The sequence below is a fragment of the Patagioenas fasciata genome, chromosome 4, assembly GCF_037038585.1.
Source record: "Patagioenas fasciata isolate bPatFas1 chromosome 4, bPatFas1.hap1, whole genome shotgun sequence".
Classification (NCBI taxonomy): domain Eukaryota; kingdom Metazoa; phylum Chordata; class Aves; order Columbiformes; family Columbidae; genus Patagioenas; species Patagioenas fasciata.
In genome coordinates, this window is record NC_092523.1 from 54,353,561 (window position 1) to 54,371,886 (window position 18,326).

An 18,326-nucleotide genomic window follows, 5' to 3' on the forward strand; every position below is an offset into this window, starting at 1 on the left:
TAGGGACCAATTTAAAAACTTTTACTTTGTTATTTCTAAATGTGAAGTTTGCTGTGCTCTGTTTCTTTACAATCAGAAACATTTGTAAGGGATTTTTGAAGCTAGTAATTTTCTGCATCTTCCACAGCAGATACAGCACTGCACCGGGCATAAGCAATTTGTAAAAACTGTCACCTGCAAAATCTGCTTTGAACTTAGTTCCACCTTCTTGAATGCCTTGCAATTATTTTCCTTCTTCTCTAAACCATATGTTTCTCTAGATGCACGCCAATACTGTCTCAGCAACAAAATTACCACCAGGTCAGAAAAACTTTAGTAACTTCTGAAAAGTTAAGCCACTTAAAGCCCTTGTAGCATCTTGGCATCTTAGAACAAGAAGCCTACCACATGAATCAGACACAAAAATACTGTCCAGAAGATGAACATTAACTTGACCCTGTTTAGGAATCTACATTAAACTTATTGAGTACAGACACACACAAAACACATTCCCACAGTCATCCAGAAGAGAAGGCACCATTATCTGATTTACTATGTCAGATTATATTAAATTTAAGTATATCATGAGTGTTTTCAGGATCTGATCTTTATATGGAGGACAAAAGTGAAGATGCTACTCATGTAAACAGGGAAGGGGCTGGACAACTGCTTACGCAGGGAGGCTTGCAATAACCTTTAATAATACGTACTCCCCTTTGTAAAACTGAGCTTCATGAGATGGACAGCAGCAGAGTACCGAGGTGAGATGTTACTGCACAGGCACTAAAAGCAGGAAGGGGGCAGAATGAGACATGGGAATGCAAAAATTAAAAGGCTACAAATGCGTGACCCCATACAGTCTGCAAGCATGGTCTGGGTAAGCTGAGCCTTGTTGAGCCCAAACAACTGTATGTACTTCCATCACTGCAACATACTCTGCCTCTGAACATCTACTAAACCAAAGCCAAATAAAGAAAAGGCGAAGAACAAATCAGTGGACTTAAATCCAGGCTGCTGTCTGTGAAACTACAATTTCACCATCTGCAGATCAAAGTTATGAAGAGCTTGTCTCCTTTTACCCTTTTTCTGACAAGAGATGACAGGCTTCAATTTCTCAAGCCCACAGAGCCCAAGGATGCTGTCCCTTTCAGCTGATGAATGTCAGCACAACGCAAAAATAATCTTCTACAAAAAATACCACGTTCTTCATCAGCACTCTTCCCTTCCCACTGCTGGATCAATATTTCTGCATTATGACAGTACCATCTTAACTTCAAAACACTGCCATCACAGGGCAAGCTCTAGTATTAATAACATGAACATAGCAGACAAAAGCAGCAGTAACTACAGCAGGAACCAGCAATAATTACCAGAAGGCCAAATTCTGCAAGGCACTAAAAGCTACATAATCTTCTTGACCTGAGACAACGCAGGACTTCTCCACATGCTATCTGAACTCAAGAAGGATGATTTTGCTTGATGCCTGTAACTCAGTTACAAGTTTTGCTGCAACTCTAGCAAATATTTGATAAACACTGTAAATATTGTAACAAAAACTGTTATTGTGACCAAAACAACAGCAGAAAGGTGCCATAGAAAACTGTGGAAGCACAATCTGAAAGAAAGCATTACTCATACAATACCAAACCCAGTCAGTATTAGACAGCATTACAAATCCACCTGACATGTTTTACATATGAAAGCTATGGAATTCTCCTTTACAGGGGGTTTTAATCACTATTATTACCTTTGTCCTGGTTTTGTTAAAAAACAAGTTTCTCTTTTAGTGAATTTTGCCTGTCAGCTAAAGCCTTCATGTTAGCTGCATTTTCTTGGAGAACCAGACACATGTTTTGGTAAGCCTAGCAATGGAATGCAAACTTACTCATAAGCATGGATGGACATCTCACGAGAGGGGCAACGAGAAACTGGTGACCAAGAAACTGACCAACTGTGTATAACATTCCATTCACGTGAATACTTCATATAAAAGTGGGAGATCACGAGGATCTCATCCCTTTTCCTTTTCCCTTCTGCTTATGGCTGACAGTAGGAGAGGACCTTGCTGGTCGTCCCTGCGAACTGAGGCCTAGTGAGAGACTGAATCCAGCTCCGGTTGGCTACAGAGTCTAATCCAGGACTTTGGGTGCCGACTCTGCAGTTGCTGAAACTTTCAAGATTGGTTTTGTATATTTTGTATTATTTTCTCTATTCTTATTAGTAGCATTAGTAAAACATTCTTAATTTTGTCCAGTTCTCTTCTCTCTGTCCTTCTTTCCCTCCCGATCGCCTGTCCTGAGTGGGAAGGGGGGAGAGGGAGGGGCAAAAGGGGGAAGTTGGGTGAGGGAAGGAGGTTAACAATACGTCTGCCAGGGTTTGATTGTCACTCCGCAATCTTAACCCTCAACAACTTTACATAGCATTTGTCATCTACTCATCCTATTATTTTTTTTTAAACATAGCAATAAAAACTCGAGGCTAATTAAGTGTTGTTTAGCTATGACAAGTTCACGCACCTGCACGTGAGTTTTTAAATAAGCAGGGTTGTTTTCAAGGGATATTAAGCAATGTGAAGTTAGGATTTTGCAAAACTGATGGCATGCAGCTGACTTCTACTGCAAAAGTAGATACATTCAAAAACCAAAATATTTGAACAGTTTTGGTTTTAAATAGTTTATGTAAGTTTCCATTCAGGGAAAAACATTGGATAAAACCTTTCTTTACTAGTACAAGTGCCAATTATTCCACATATTTACAATTAAGCAACCAAAATTTAGAACCATTATGTTTCTCATGACCATATGTCTAGTGCTGAGAGCAAACATTAAACAATATGATATTCAGCAATGTCTTTGAAGTACACTTCAACACAATACACAATTTTGCCTAGCTATCAGCAGGTGTCTTACAAGTCATGATTAAAAATCTTACGCACAAAAAAGTTTGCAAGGCCTTTCACTAACTGGTGTTCAGCCAAGTATTCTTTTTCTGTTACTTATAACATGAAACTTCCTTTATAAGTTATACACTGAGCAAATTGTTACAACAGTAATTGCCTTTACCTTCCCCCAAAAGGTAAGGACCTACCTGGCTACCCTTGAGAGTGTCTAAATTCTTCTGAAGTCAAAAATAAATCTTTCCAATAGGCACATGGCCCTAAAATTTCTCATTGTTGTTCCAGTTTCCGTTAAGCAATGTTATTTCATTCTTCACATCTTTAGGATATGTTGGAACGATAAAGGACTCAGCACTCCGATTCAATGTGAATCACGCAAAAGCCATTTATCATAGAAACAAGTCTCCTTATATACGCAACTATTCTCTAATCACGAATCCACGCTCCAAGCATGGATTCACTAAATGAGTATCATGGCCAGTCCACACGCTGGAGCCCCACCGATGACAGGTCTGATGACTCACACCGTGCTGAGGCCCTGTTAATGAAGAAATGCCCCTCTTTCTCACAGCAGATTCTGTTCTCAGCTTCTCGAAGTGGCCTTGAGATTCCTTTGGGCCTGACTAATTCAACAACATATCTCCTTCTAACGAAACCCTTCACAAGGATACACTTAGGATCAAATATTCTAGCTTGGTTGAGAGACACACAGTACAGCAACAGAGAAGCCAGAAATGCTAACTTCAAGTTACTTCTGCTAGCCCCCTATTCTTTACTTAGGACCCTTCTGACACCTGCTGTCTTCTCATACACATGGAGGTTTGTGAAGACAGTGACTACTTCATCTCAGTTAACTCAAAAAACAACACAAGCAGCTTGTCGGCCACATGGCAATCTCTGCCAAAGCTGCTGTACTCCTTAATCTAATTCCTTTTAATCCAATTTATTGTCTTACTGTGCTGTCTCACTTAACACAAGAATTTCATTCAGGATTACTTCTAAAACACAGCTCTCAAACCCAGTGTCTCATTCATTCTAAGAACTACATCTGAAGCTATATCTATCCAGGGAAATGTCCGCATGGCCTTCGTAAACACAGCACACTGCCAACAGATTCTCCTAAAAAAAAACAAAACAAAAACAACACCACCATCACAAACACCCAAACAAACCCCACCAAAATTATGGTAGTTGATAAGCTCAGATGTAAATCCCACTAGTATTTTCTTTCTTTAAGTAAGGAAAGCCAAGGTTGGTTGTGCATAGCCCTAAACTCTGAATCAGGAGTCCGAGACATTTATGCAATGTTTTACCTGAAATAAATTATGTACAGCAGAGGCAGGAAGGTTTGCTAGACAGTACTTTTTGCAAAATGGAATCAAATTGTTAACATGTGGCGGGAAGAGGGAAACCTGTTTCCAAGAAGGGATACTTGTTGCAGACCTGTTGATATGATTCATCTCCTGAATACCAGCAGAGTAACCAGTATATTAATCTTCCTGGATGCTGCAGTCATGTTCCACCACTGCTCCTGCTACTTAAAGAGTACAAGGTAAGTATTGTTAGCTTTCTTTACCACATGATTGAATTAATGAATGGTATGTGTACTCAATACATGCCTGGTCTTTCAATATGGGATTTGTGTACCAAGCCAGTCACTGCATCTGTTGAAACCACAATGAAATACCACATTTTCAACTAACACAGCAAGTAGGCCAGCACAATTTTGAGAATGGACCCTTTATAGATACGAACCACTCAATTCTCGTATGATACCTTGTGATGAAACAAAATTGCATCTAAGAAAACAAAAAGCATGCTTGCTTTATAAATAAAAACTTTAGAACTTAAATCCGTTGCTATTCTTGGACTACAGGGCAGCCTGCAATTTTGCTACTTGAGAAATACACAGTGACTTTTTGGATGCCAAATTCTACATTCACTCAACAACAGGTCATCTTTTAAGTCTTAAAAATAACACCATTATTAATTTCCCCATTTGTAGCACCTCATGAAAATAAAAAGGAAAATTAAAAAAGTGTAGGTTTAGTTTCTCTCCATCACTAGTGACATTAAGGACTTTGTTTATCAAAATCAGAGAAATTATCCCAGAGTAAAGCAGTAGGGCTGTATATATCAATACATACTGAGGCATTTTCTAAGGGATTTATGAAATGAAGTTCTTAAAATGATACAATTAGTAAAGTGCAGTTAAAAGCAAAAAAGCTGTGTGCAAAATGGTAAAATATCAGACATGAAAGCCTTACCAGACCATCACAGTTGCTAATAGCAACAGAAGCTCCAGGGATATCAGTTATGTCTCCCACATAGGCACAGCTGGTCCACAGGGGCTCTTTTTTCCATAATCTCTCTGTAGCAGTTCTAGTCTGATTTGCATTACTGGCATCATTTCCAGTTTCCACAGAGTCTTCGTACCACTCTACCACTGCCTTGGGAGCCACTAAACGAGTGTTGGGTTTCAGCCGGAGATGGAATTCCCTTCCAAATGCAGTGACATTAAAATACAGCTGTTTAGGGCTTTGGGATACCTCCCGTGTTGATCTTCTTTGGTGACTTGCAGAGAGGATATTGGAGATATAGCTTCCATCTGCATTGGTACTAATTGGAATCACTAACCCATACGGTCTCAGTCCGCTTTTTTGTAATTCTGCCAAGAGAAATATCCAAAAGCAAACTAAAATTAGAACAAGAGTATGGAACAAGCCTGAAGACCAAAGAACAGAAATGCACGTCACTAGAACAAATGGTACATGCAAGGATTGGACAAGCCATTGTCTTAAATGTTACAGGCTCCGCTCACTCAGAGTACACTCCAGCTGCAGCTCATTTACTATACAACACACAACTACTGTGTTTTCAGGCCTAACATCAAATGCCACATGTGCTGGACCCCTTTGACTCATATCTATGCTTGCAATATTGTCGATTTAGGATTCCTGTTAGAGCTGCTCTAAATCACTCCATTGACAATGTCTGCTGAAGAATGATAAAAACCTGTCTATGTTTCAAAAGGACAGAGGACAGTGCCACTTACCACACCAATGTACATTAAACCATCTACTAGATAAGCTAGTCTGGATTTAAGCACACCAATAAAACGTAAGCAAACATAAGGTACATGTTACTGCTCTCCTTAGCTGGAACACTTGAGCTTATAAATCTTCACTTGGGTACCTCACAGTAAGGCTTTTAAAATTCTTAATGCTATCAACTGCTATTATAAAAATGCTTTGTACTACTTTTACACAGACACTGGGAGGAGGACATGTAAGAAAGAAGAATTTTGACACATCATAATTTAAGCAAGGTATGACAAACCAGTGACAATGTGAGAGGAAGACCATTTCAGCTTAAGGGAAAGCACATGGATCATGCCAAGTTGGACCAACACAAGAAACTGCCCAGTTAGCCACCTCCAATAAACACACACCACAGATGCTGGGATACACAATAAGCACATGCAAAATACCCTTCACATGCCAAAATTTTCAAGAAGCAGGTCCTTGATGACTATTTTCATAAAATGTACAGAGAAAACCTTGAAATATTCTTTCACATTTATCTGAGGAGTTTCCTGAGGTTTAGGTTTGCTTACTAGCCAAAGAAGAGGCAGTGACCCTTTTGAATTTTCTTGTAAGAAATGCCGTGCAATTGCTTCATAAACCTTAAACAGAACTGCTTGCTCCTGTGTCAAGACCTCCATTAAGATTTTGAAAATCAAGTGCCATGCTCAGTTTATAGCTGCAATTTCCATATATATTCCTGCAGTCTTAGAAAACTGAAATACAGAAAAGAATCCAGTGGGAATCACACACTGTTGATAAAGCAATCGATGCAAGCAGTGGTACAAGCAGTAACTTTTCCCTCTACAGATCTCCTCTAACGAATACCCTTACCCAGCAACTTGCTATTACCCTTCCTCTTTGCATCTTAACTTAACAGAATACAAAACCAGAGAAGGTAATTATTGAAAAAAAAAAAACCTAAATGCAGAACTTTACAAATTTTTACCTAAAACTTCCACTTTATTGCAATACACAGGAGCTATAAAACCAGCAAAACAGTACTCTGTTGATAGTACTAAAGAAATCCTCAGGTAATACTACAGAAGCTCAATAGCACAACCCTTAGCTAAGGCAGTGTGTCCTAAACACAAGGTGTGCTGCCAAGAAGTCACTGCTTTAATACTTCTGATCAGTGGCAAAGCATCCCCAGACACCTCAACGGTGTGGCCAGACAAGGCTGCACGCCGCCAATTAGTAGGAAAAGTTATCCCAAGGTTAATTTGCTTTAGCAGGGGCATTGGCCAAACAAGGAAAGCCACCATAGAAAAAAAGATAACAGCAATGAAAGCCCCATTTGCCTCACTTTTTGTGATTCCCGCTGGTCAGCTCAGGATTCCTGTGTAATTAGCAGCAACATTAGCTGACTAGAAAACTTGCAATTGGGTTCTGAATTGGTCCAGGTGAACACAATACCCTCCACCCCCCAAGAAACCTCTGTGTGGTCCCTTACCTGTATCCCAAAAATAGCATTAACAACCTAAGAGAATAATGTTTTTGCCCTCTGTGCTCTCTGCTATTCTTAGGCACTGCTGAGAAAAGGAAGAGAATCTCCCCTTCGGTCAGAGAAAGGTCTTCTGTTATCACTTATCACATTTGCAGCCCTTCATCGGGACACACAGGTGTTTCAAGTAATTTTACACCACTGTAAAACAAGCCCATCAAATGAGCTTATCTTTTCTGCAACACCTTTGTAATCTGGGAGTAATCAGGATATTCGGTGTCCAATTTTCATCCTGTAAAAGGAGAAGAAGCCAGGTAAAGCTGTGGGCTAAACTGCTGCTAAGAGCTGGGCCAAACCCTAAGTCTTATTACCTGTGTATTAGATTATGTGAGAGTTAGAAAGACACTTATCACAGAAATAATTATTCCCTAGCTTTTCCCTTCCTAACTGGCTAAAGCAATATTAGAGTGATACTATTGGTACTTTTCACTTAAAAGAACTCCACAATTGGCTAGCTCAGATGCTACCACTAAGTGCCACTGAGAATTCCTCAAATAAATATACTTAATTAAACAAGTTAAATTTTACCTGCTCCCAGTGTGAACCACACTTGAACTGCACATTAATAGAGAATAAGCTCAGTAGCGAATTCCTCTCTACTGGGAGCAGAGTCTGCCCTTTTTAAGAGATTGACACATTCAACTAATAACTGTAGTAGGAACACATTCCTAACGGCTTCATAGAATTGGTTTTTTTCTCCAATTTTCTTTCACGCCAGTTACTGAGGGATTTGACAGAAAGACAACATATAGTACTCATAGGACATACACAGACATTTAAATTCTTGCACTCTAAATATCTTCACATAACACAGGCAAGTTAAAAGTTCCTTATCATTTTCAAGTCCATTGTTCTGAAAACATACTCCATGTCCTACAGATAGGAATCATGGTGTTTTTCAGCAGCAGCCAACTCAACCTATTTTGCCATACACCTACAAGATCAGGTTCTAAAACTGGTATCCTAATTAGGACATTACCCTTAGGATAATTCCCATGTAAAACACTGGGAATTCTGAGTCAGGATTGCTCACCTCTTTCCTCAGAGGATGGACCAAATTAAAACTCATTTCTAATACTTATACATCAGGCCAGGAGTAGGAGACAGAGCTACTGGGTTGTACATCCTAACTGGGTCACAGTGAAAATCTAGACCCTCACATTCCCCGCACTTCGGTGAGGAGACTTCATTCACAGATCGACATTCCTCCTTTTACCTCACCAAGATTCTTTGTGGCTTATTTTCAAAGCGGGATGACTAATGCCAGAGACCACAGTCTGATGATCAAATTCTGTGTCCACTGCCTGACCAAGAAAATGCTTTGCATGTCTTGCAGCAGTACTCCCAGACTTCTAATTGCGGGAACAAAAAAAGTTACTTTGCTAATAAGAAGAACAGCCAGTTAGCCACAAGAAGGTAGGAATAAGGAGTGGAAAATAAGAATTGTCGAGTTTTTGAGTCAGTAAAAGCCTTTTCCAGAGTCTCTAAATGCTGAGCTGGAAGAGGAAATACCTTTTGTTCAAAGGCAATTAAAATTAAATGTGACATGACTGAATACTGAAGACATCTAAACTCCTATGCTGACTTCTATTACCCTTTTTCCACAGACGCCACGGCCTTCAGCAATACTATTGCAGCTGTAGGTGTTGCCTTTCCTATGCTAAAATTTCAGAGCCATTCTGTTTTGATAATTCAAAGCTTACAGTAGTGATCAGAGAATAACACAGAGCAATAGAAAAAACACTTAAAATTTTGTTCATTTTTTCATCTGGTTTTGAACTGCTGTTCCAGTTGCACAATGTTTAAGTTGAAAGAAAGCATTGATGAAAGAACATTACATTCTTTCTTTGTGTGCCAGAACATAATTAGCAAGAATGCCTCTGAAAAGTCTGCCCATACCTTTTTCCTCTCAAATACACATGAAACCCAAGAATTAACACCACCAGCTCACATTAGTTGTCTTTGCACTGTAAAACAGCTGGTGACAATGGAAATTCAAAAGCCCTAAATTTTTTTTTTTTGTTTTAGTCATTTGCATTTGGAAGAGCATTATTTTTTCAGGTGTAAGATATTGTGAAATACACAGATCAAAAATTGTTCATGTGAATGCCCACAGTGGAATTCCAAATGCATAAACATTCACTTAAGAAAGTAGATTTCAAAAGCATAGCCTAAATTGAAATCAGTGGAATCAGCAGAAAAGCAGGAATTTCTGAAAATTCAGAAAAATTATTCCTATGTCTAAATCAAGCTACCCAAGATCAAAGACAACTTTTTCTTTTTATTTTATGAAGTATTTAAACCTCATCTAGTGTTCATTATTCCGACTATTCTCTTGCTTACACTGCACGTAAATAGATTTTGATAACAGGACCCTCCTGTATTGCAATCCAAGGACCAATTTTCATGAACAAATAATTTTTATCACAGAAGCTCCTTTGCCTATTGCCATGACCTGTGAAATTTTGTCCACTGAGTGAAAGTGCTGGCAGTACATTTTTTTTTTCCAAATATTTTCTGCCTCTTTATACTGCTAGCAAATATTTCAATTAGGAACAAGAATGTGGAAACCCACTAAAATTACACCAAAAGCACAACTGGTTTGGCAAAGATGATGCTGGGTACTGTGCAAGGAAACAAATGTGCAGGAACTTCTGATAACATCTTGTCCTAGTTGGCCCAGTATCGAGCTGTGTGCTAAGTCCCAGACTGTCCTGTACTGGCATGCTGGGATGACCAGAGAGTTACCATCACCTTCCAGAGCTGCCTCACCTCTCTTGGGGGATATATCTGAACATAGTTTGCAGTGTCAGGCAGCTCACCTACTTTTGCTCAGGTAGTACAAGGAGTGGAGCCAACATAAAACCTCCAGAGCATCACTGTGCCTGCATCTTCTGAATTCAATTCACAAGCTATGATACAGTCAGATTGCTGGATGTCAGACACCCAGCTTTGCAGTGGAAGTACTGGAAAAAATAATTACCTGCTGTTGCAGAAAGAGGACAGCACTTCAATAAAAATACTATAATGGGTTCCTATCTTCTGACAGAATGGGATGAGCACAGAGCTGTTCCAGTTACTTAGCAAACTGTTGCTTAATAACAAGAAAAGATGGTGCAGGAACACAGAGACAACCCTAGCAGGGGTTTTGTCATCACCATTTTCTGCTTTCATCGTTGGAGCAGCCTGGCACTGGTGTTTTGCAGGTTAGACATCAGAGTTTTCTTTAAAAAACAGTGCTGAAGCTCTGCTGCATGGGAAGCTGAGGCATGCAAAGGGAAGACATAGAACCAGCCCGAGTGCCAGCACCTTCAGTATTACTATTTCATGAGTGACAGCAGTAACATTTCCTCCTGATAGTTTCCAGGCATTTGCAGTACCTTATGCGTTCAATTAATTAGGCATGGGTAACTCCCTATCTCTATGATACATTCCATACTGATATTTAAAAAATCCTATATTATTTCATTTGTCCTAAATGACTTTCTAGGTCACAAAAAAAGATTAGCTGCTGACAGCAGCCAGCCCTGGGCCAAATCAAAACTTAAAATACCAATGCAAAGTGACACTTAACACAGACTTGAAGTAGGACAGCCCATTTGGAGACAATCCTAGTGCAGGTTTTAATGTCATCATTAAAACTCTAAACTGAGTAAGCCATAATTTTGAATCAGAATTTACAGGATAAAACATCACTTTAAATATTAATAGTTTAAAAGACAGAAAGCATAGGACAAATCCCAATGACTGTGTTAGCTATTTGTTTGTGTTTTGAAAACATATAGATTTCCCCTCGCCGAAACACCATCAATTCCTGAAAGCCAGAGTGACTCACAGATGGTCTGACCTTGGGAAGCCATTAAACTACTCTGAACAAAGAACCACTGAGATGCTGTGCAGTTGTGCTGAAGAGATGCGTCAGCGAGCTCTCTCTTGCTGGGCAACAACCAACACCAAGGGCATCCTACACACACCAACCAGACATTTGGGACCATGGATCTGTGAGTGAACAGACCCACCAGCTGACATCCTACTCATCTCCCACCTCTCCCTTCCCAGGTAGAGGAGGGCAAGCTCATATCAGCTGCAAAAGCTCCCCATGTGCCACCAGAGCCAGGCTGAGATCCTGTCCCACACTGAGCACACAGACCTGGCGCTGGGGCCTTTGCTAAGGGAGCCTGATTCACTCTCCGCCATGCCACAACATCTCTCTCCTGTGGTTCCTTTGTGCCTCAGTTGTTCTCAGATTACAGCAATGCTGAGACCATGAAAGAAAGGAAAAAGTTAAAGGAGAAAAAGTTATTTTCCAGGTTAAGGAATTTTTTCTGATGTACTGTATAAATTAAAAGACACATTCCTGTATAGCTTATGGTTTCTGAAATTCAAATACAACCCATTTCTCATGGAAACAACTAGAAATAAATCACAGGATCAGCATACCAGTGGAAAAGAAGAGTCTGTTGCCAGTTAGGTTTAAATGTACCTAACTGCCTCAATTCCTATTATTCACTGATCACAGTGGAAATCAGCCTAAGCCCAGAAGAATGCAGTGCCAAAACTGAAATTGAGACAAGATCTCAAAAATGTAGATAAATACTTGAAAGCCTTTTTCTGAACAAAACCTCAGATCAAAATCCCAGAACTGGAGACCTAACAACAACTGGAAATAGAATTGCCAGGAGTTTGTTCCCATTGCTACTGCTCCGCTCATTTAAAAGCTACAGAGCACTGTGCAGGCACTTGTGCTCAACAGCAAATTGTTAAAAGACTAATTTCACAACTGGGTAAACTAAGGAGCCTGCAAGATGGTTCACCTTTGCATTAACATTCTGGAAGAGATAACACCAGCTTCTGCATCATTCCACCACCTCTTCCATCCCATAGAGCCCTAAATTAATTTAGTTTAAATGAACACAGATTTTCTGAAACTAAAGTGTGTTTCCATGGTACTAATTGTATGAAGCTTTCTGTCTTTAGGAAAGAGCCAGTGAAGCTTTCATTTCAATATGAAATACTTCATGGGCACTAGAAAGTACCTTTCATTTCAGTACCCTCATCCATCACAGGCACCAACTTTGTGCACTACTTTCTTACATATCAATTTACAATGCAAGAGAGAACAACTATCATTAGGCATGCAGCAAGCACACTATGTCATCAACAGAATATGGAGAGGCCTCAGCATTAAACGATTTTTTTTCCTGCTAAAATAAAAGATTGAATGCTTCCAATACAGAATAAAAATAGTATGAAGACACAGTTTGCCCAGGCCAAATGAAGTAGGCATTTCCTCCTTGATTCAGAAATGAAGACCAAGTGTCTGACCCAGAGCTGATTTGCTGTGACATTCAGAGGGCTGGTTTAAGCACGCTGCAATTTTGAAGTTTTGTTGTTTTATTTTTAGGAACAGAAACACAGATTTATCAGGAGGCAAAGACATGAGAGGGCCTGCAAATTCAAGTCATGCCACATCACTGTGAAACTACAAATGCTCCTGGGTGGTAATGGTGTGGGGGTACAACAAGGCAATGCTTGCCTGCATACAGATAATTTTTCCATAAAATAAGCAAGTTTGTTGAGTTTATTTGTTTTATTTTTGATAGAAGCAATAACAGCTAAATACACTTACCTGTTTGGATCTGTTGTTCTTTACCAGCCTGCAGAAAAGAAACACATGCACAAAGTTGTTAGTGTAATTACTATGCAACATGTGGCAGCAGAGTGCTTCTAGAAGTCTGAAAAACTACTTGGTGTGTATTGCACCATTTTTTACATTTCTGGTTTTGGTTTCCAGGGATGGTATTTCTCCTTAACTGAATAAACAGCTGTTCCCACGAACATATCAGAGTCCATAATAAGTTTAGCATAAATAGAGCTGCTAAGAAATCCTGATTTTGAATGACCCATTCTATATGTCATAACACTGTGTCAAAAATTAAGTTCAGTGGCCAAATAAAGGCCTTAATGTCAATGAAAGTGATAGGTCCTAAGAAGTAAGGGTGCCAGCATGGTAATGAGGCAGTTTGCTGACAGTTCACCTTCTTCGTCTCTGTGCTAGAGAACAGGAAAATCAATGAGACTTCCCAAGTGACAGTAGGGACAGAGGCACCAGTCTGATGCCAATGCCAGCACAGCACCAGTGTGGTACCAGGTCTCGCTATACATATGGATACACAGAGGGCTCAGAAGTAACACTCCCCGGCTGCCACAGGAACAGGCCCAGAACCGGGGATGCTGCGTGCCCAGCTAAAGCTTGCTCTGAGTTTGGCATCTGCCCCCCCCAGATCAGAGAGTCAGATACAGAAACCTGTGGAGGAATGGATGAAACAGGCTCGGCGCAAGAAAAAAGCAGCAGTAAACACTCCCAGCCCGCCACCTCTGATCTGTCAAAGCCTAATTTACAGCCCGAGGCCGGTGCCGCTTGTTGCCTGAACACGTGCAGAACGGCTGGCTTGTCTGTCCCGAAAGCCACACTCCAGCCGATAACCCCGAGGCCACCTCGCAGCGCCCCTGGCCGCCCGGCTGGGAGCGGAGGGGTAGTGGGCAGTGAAGGAAGGGGTCGCAGTTCCGGCAGCTTGCCGGGGCCGCTGGCAAAAGGACCCCGCGGGGAGGGCTGGGCCCCAGGGCACCTCCCCACAGGAAGGACAGGAGGGAAAGGGAGAGGAGAAGCGAGGGAAGCGGAGGTCCGGTCCCCGGCCCTCCGCAGCCGGGCAGAACAGGGCACCCCGCCTCGCCAAGCCCCGCTGCCACTCACCTGCTGGCCGGCTGCAGCGCGGACCCCCAGGAGCGCGGCTGCCACTACCCACAGGGGCAGGAGCACCATCACGAGCCGGCCGCCCGGGGGCCGCCGCCCAGCCCAGCCACACGCTCCCGGCCCCCGCCGCGCTCTTCCTCCGTTCGCCTTCCCTTTGTTTTTTCCTCGTCTTTTTCCTTTTTTCCCCTCGGGCGGCGGCGGATCCCCCCCGTGGCCGTTGCTGGGGCAGGGCGCGGGAAGCGCGGGCTGCACCCCGCTAGCGCCGGCGCCCCGGGGCCGGCTGCAGCCGGGCGGGCTGGGCGCGGGCGGCGGTGGGGTGGCGAGTCACCGCGCCGCCTCCTGTTGCTCGCTGCGCCCTGCCTGCGCCGCGCATCACAACCTGGGGCGCTAATAAAGCCGCACCGGCCCCCGGGCGCGGCTCCGCCTTCGGCACGGCCCGGCACACCGACGTCAGGGGCCGCCAGCCCCGGCCCGGCCGCAGGCTGCCGCTGCTGGGCAGGCTCACCCATCGCCAGGGAGAGGGCGGCGGGGCGCAGCGCCCGCACCTGGGGCGACCCGGCGGCCGGCACGGCTCAGCACGGCTATAAACGCAGACACTTCCGAACTCCACACTCCACACGAATTTTTCATTTACTGACTTGTCCATGTGCTCCTCGCTAAATACTCTGGGATCCCCGTCTTTTCGCCCACGTGCCTTAGAAGGGAAATGGACAGGCTGGCTGCAAAGAAAAAAACCTTCCCGCCCATTCATTCTGCCTCAGCTGCCTTCACAGGGGCACCAGCTTCGTACCAGTGCAGTAATCTTGAGAAGAGTTCCCCAACCTGTGACAACACACCTGAGTTTCCATATTTCATACCAACCCAAGGCTGAACAGGAAAAGCTACAGGGTCCCAAGACTCCCACCAGACTGGAGTCCAATTGCAAAGCGACTTCTCTTACCCCCAGCTTGGAACTCAGCACACAACTAAATCTCGGCTGCACATAAAGCAATGTCCAGGCCTGGACAGAAACCAAAATGCTCTCTCACAGGGCCTTCCGGAGACAGAAATCTCCAACAACACACTCCATACATGCTTGCTCCCTCATATTTGCCTAGAAGATGTTATGCAGTTGAAGTTGTGCAATAACAACTTGGTAACAGATACCACCAGGAGTATCCCCAAGAGGGAAACAAAAAGCTTTGCAAACAGCTTTTAGGAGCCAGAGATAAAACACTCCTACATCCCTGCAGTTCAGCAGTACAAAGTGAGGACTGAATTTTGTCAGGGTCAAAATTATCTAGTGTTACCAGAGATGGTTAATACGGGAACATCTGGATTCCAACTTAAAATCATAGCGTTCTGTTGTATGTTTTGTATTACCACTCATGTGATGTCATGACCAACAAAAATAAGTTTCTACTGGCCTCCATCTAGCACAAACAAGCAGATAGTTGCCACTCAGTTTTCAGAGCAAATGTGTGAAAGCTTAACTATAATAATCTTTAAAGTTGACCTGCCTGTCAGAAAACATCACATGAAAAGAAAATACTGGTTCTACTAAACTCAAGTTGGCTCATAGCAACGTTTAAGAGAAGCAGACCTCCAGCCTTGATTTTCAGGAGATATCTTGGATATTCTGTGACACCAGCCTGTAAAGCAGCCCTACTGTTTCAGAGAACACAGATCCTGAACCGCATTATGTTCTCTTATGAAAAAAAGTGGAAATGCCTGGGTATGTATCTGTTGTTACAAATGCAAGATCATTTCTATACATCAAATATAAGAAGCAGGCTGTAACTGCACAATAACCACTTTTGGAAAGAGCAGAATCAGAAAGGCTGAGGTTCTGTAAATTGCTAGGTACATAATTATATATTAAAAGGTTAATTAAGGACAGTAAGTTTGCAAAGGCACAGCATCACAATTGTCAGTTCAGAAATGACAAACTCAGGATGCCAGCATAAGATTTCTTTCACTGTGCCTTAATTAAGACATTGACTGGCATTACTTGATAATATATCACTTCTCCCACAGGATGTTTCCCTCATCCAGTGCACACAACAGGTACCATTTGCTTAGCGTACAGGAATTCCACATTTCATTTCCCTCACTGATGCTTGTGACCACAGACCTTATTTATTGTGCATTATTGAAATCCTGAAAACCACAGTGTTGATTTTCGTGTGGGTTTTTCCATAACACAACATACCTGAGTGCTTTGCAAACCATCTGTATTCTGCAGTGAAATGATGGACCAGCACAATCTTTGGTGCTTCGTGCTGGCTAATTATAGGTGCAATTCCTTATTTTATCTCCTTTTCTTCCCTTTTATTTAGCTAAGTTCCAAGCCATGCTCTTTTTGACTTCACAATTTTACAAATGTACAAGATCAGGCTCCCTGCAATGAGGAATATGCAGGAGGAGCTGGTTTAAGCAATTCAGTCCGTATCTCACAGGAACTCTTCAAAAAAAGCAATTCTGATCACTACCTGTCATCCAGGCACTGCATGGAGCACTGCTGAACAGAACTTTGACGGGAGTATCTAGGTGCAGGAAGCCATGACACCACAGGTACAGAGAAACAAACATGTTGTAATGCTGTTCCTGTGATCTTAAAAACATTCTTTCAATTAAGTTATGTGTTCTATCCTAGGTTGTTGCATTTTTCCTAATCAGGTGCAATGTTTCTAAATATCAAGGAAACAAAGATACACAAAAGACAGATCTGGACACCATTGCAGAGACTGCAGTCTTTGAGTTGACAAAATTACAAGAGAGCAAAAACAAGGTGTTAAAATTAGATGTCTCATCAGCTATCTCTAATAAGAAACAAGACCGAATACCATATCTGTAACAAACATAAATCAAGACAGTATTTGAAAGTTCAATTAAAGACATTTCTGATCTCTAACAGCCAAGTATGGATACACTATTATCATAGAAATAATGTATTTTCTTATGCATATTTCACGTCTATTATATATACATATATGTAACTGTATAACATGTATATGTATTTACAGATGCATGCATACTTGTTAACCCTATGTCAGATAGAATTCCCACATCTGTGCACTTTCTGTTGATGCACTAGACCGAAAGCTACAAATATTTTATGAACCTGAGGTTAGGCCCTGAAGCAAAGAGGCACTGAGGTCTAAAAGGCTTTGCATGGGGTCAGATTCTGGAGTGTCAAGAGTGCAGCAGTATTTGCATGGCTAAAACAGTACTTAAGGAGTAAGCACTCAATCCTGTGAGTAAAATGCAGCACTACTTGATTATAAAGGCTCCAGAACATGGTCTCTATCAAATTGCACATTGTCTCAGAGCAGCCATGCCTGCAACACAAAACAATTTCAAAGCAAGATTTAACTGGAACAAGAATTCAAACAAAGAAACGCTAAAGAAAAATATTCCCTCTACGCAACCAAGATGCATACACCGGAGTTTTGCACTGCTATTCAATATAAGATTTCAAATATTACATTTTTTTGAGACAAGCCCCTAGTAAACTTCACCATGACATCTAGGAATATAATCTATAGTCGAGACAAATCACAGTCTTCACCAATCATGCACGCACATGTGGTTTAATATTCAGTTTTGCAGTTACATTTCCTGATATTTAGGAATCAAGTTTTTCTTCCCCATTATAATATACTGACTTACTGATTTGTTATGTTCTTTGCCAGTCTGTGATGACCTTTATTAATGGTGGCTGGTTTGGAAAACATTAATTCTGTTCTTTCCAAAACAGACTAAGCACTAAAAATTAGCCAAGGGTAAACCAAGCTGCCTATTTAAGATGGCAGAGACATCCACTTTGAACACCTGTTTCAAAAACCTAAAAATACTTTCTACACATATGAAGATGGTTGTTTATTTTCATAGGAACTGCTGTAGCAGTAGGCCATGGAGGACGTCTTTCTTTAAGAAAAGTTAACGCAGGCTGGTTCAGAAAAAGGTATGAGACAGTCTAGGTTAAGGTAGCTACAGATTAATTTACTTTCTTTGTCACCTCCACAAACTAAAGAACACATCCCTAGTACAATGCCTGGGCTTTCTTTTTTTTCCCTTTTTTCTTTTTTTTTCTTCCCCCCCCCCCATCTTTTAATCTTTACCATTAAA

The 18,326-nt window shown here is 41.6% G+C and overlaps 1 protein-coding gene across 2 annotated transcripts in view; it reads right to left on the reverse strand.

Annotated features, from left to right (window-relative positions):
• ADAMTS3 (ADAM metallopeptidase with thrombospondin type 1 motif 3) overlaps positions 1 to 14,551 on the reverse strand; it is a 127,619-nt gene extending 113,068 nt beyond the window's left edge. Inside the window, exons 1-3 of one of the 2 annotated variants that reach the window (XM_065836366.2) lie at positions 14,217 to 14,551; positions 13,092 to 13,119; positions 5,143 to 5,543 (exon numbers count right to left, since the gene is read on the reverse strand). In XM_065836366.2, the coding sequence (XP_065692438.1) occupies positions 5,143 to 5,543; positions 13,092 to 13,119; positions 14,217 to 14,285 (498 nt within the window). In that variant the 5' untranslated portion in view covers positions 14,286 to 14,551. The remainder of the gene's footprint in view (positions 1 to 5,142; positions 5,544 to 13,091; positions 13,120 to 14,216) is intronic. The other variant, XM_065836367.2, reaches the window with a different exon arrangement.
• Positions 14,552 to 18,326: the final 3,775 nt, after the last annotated feature.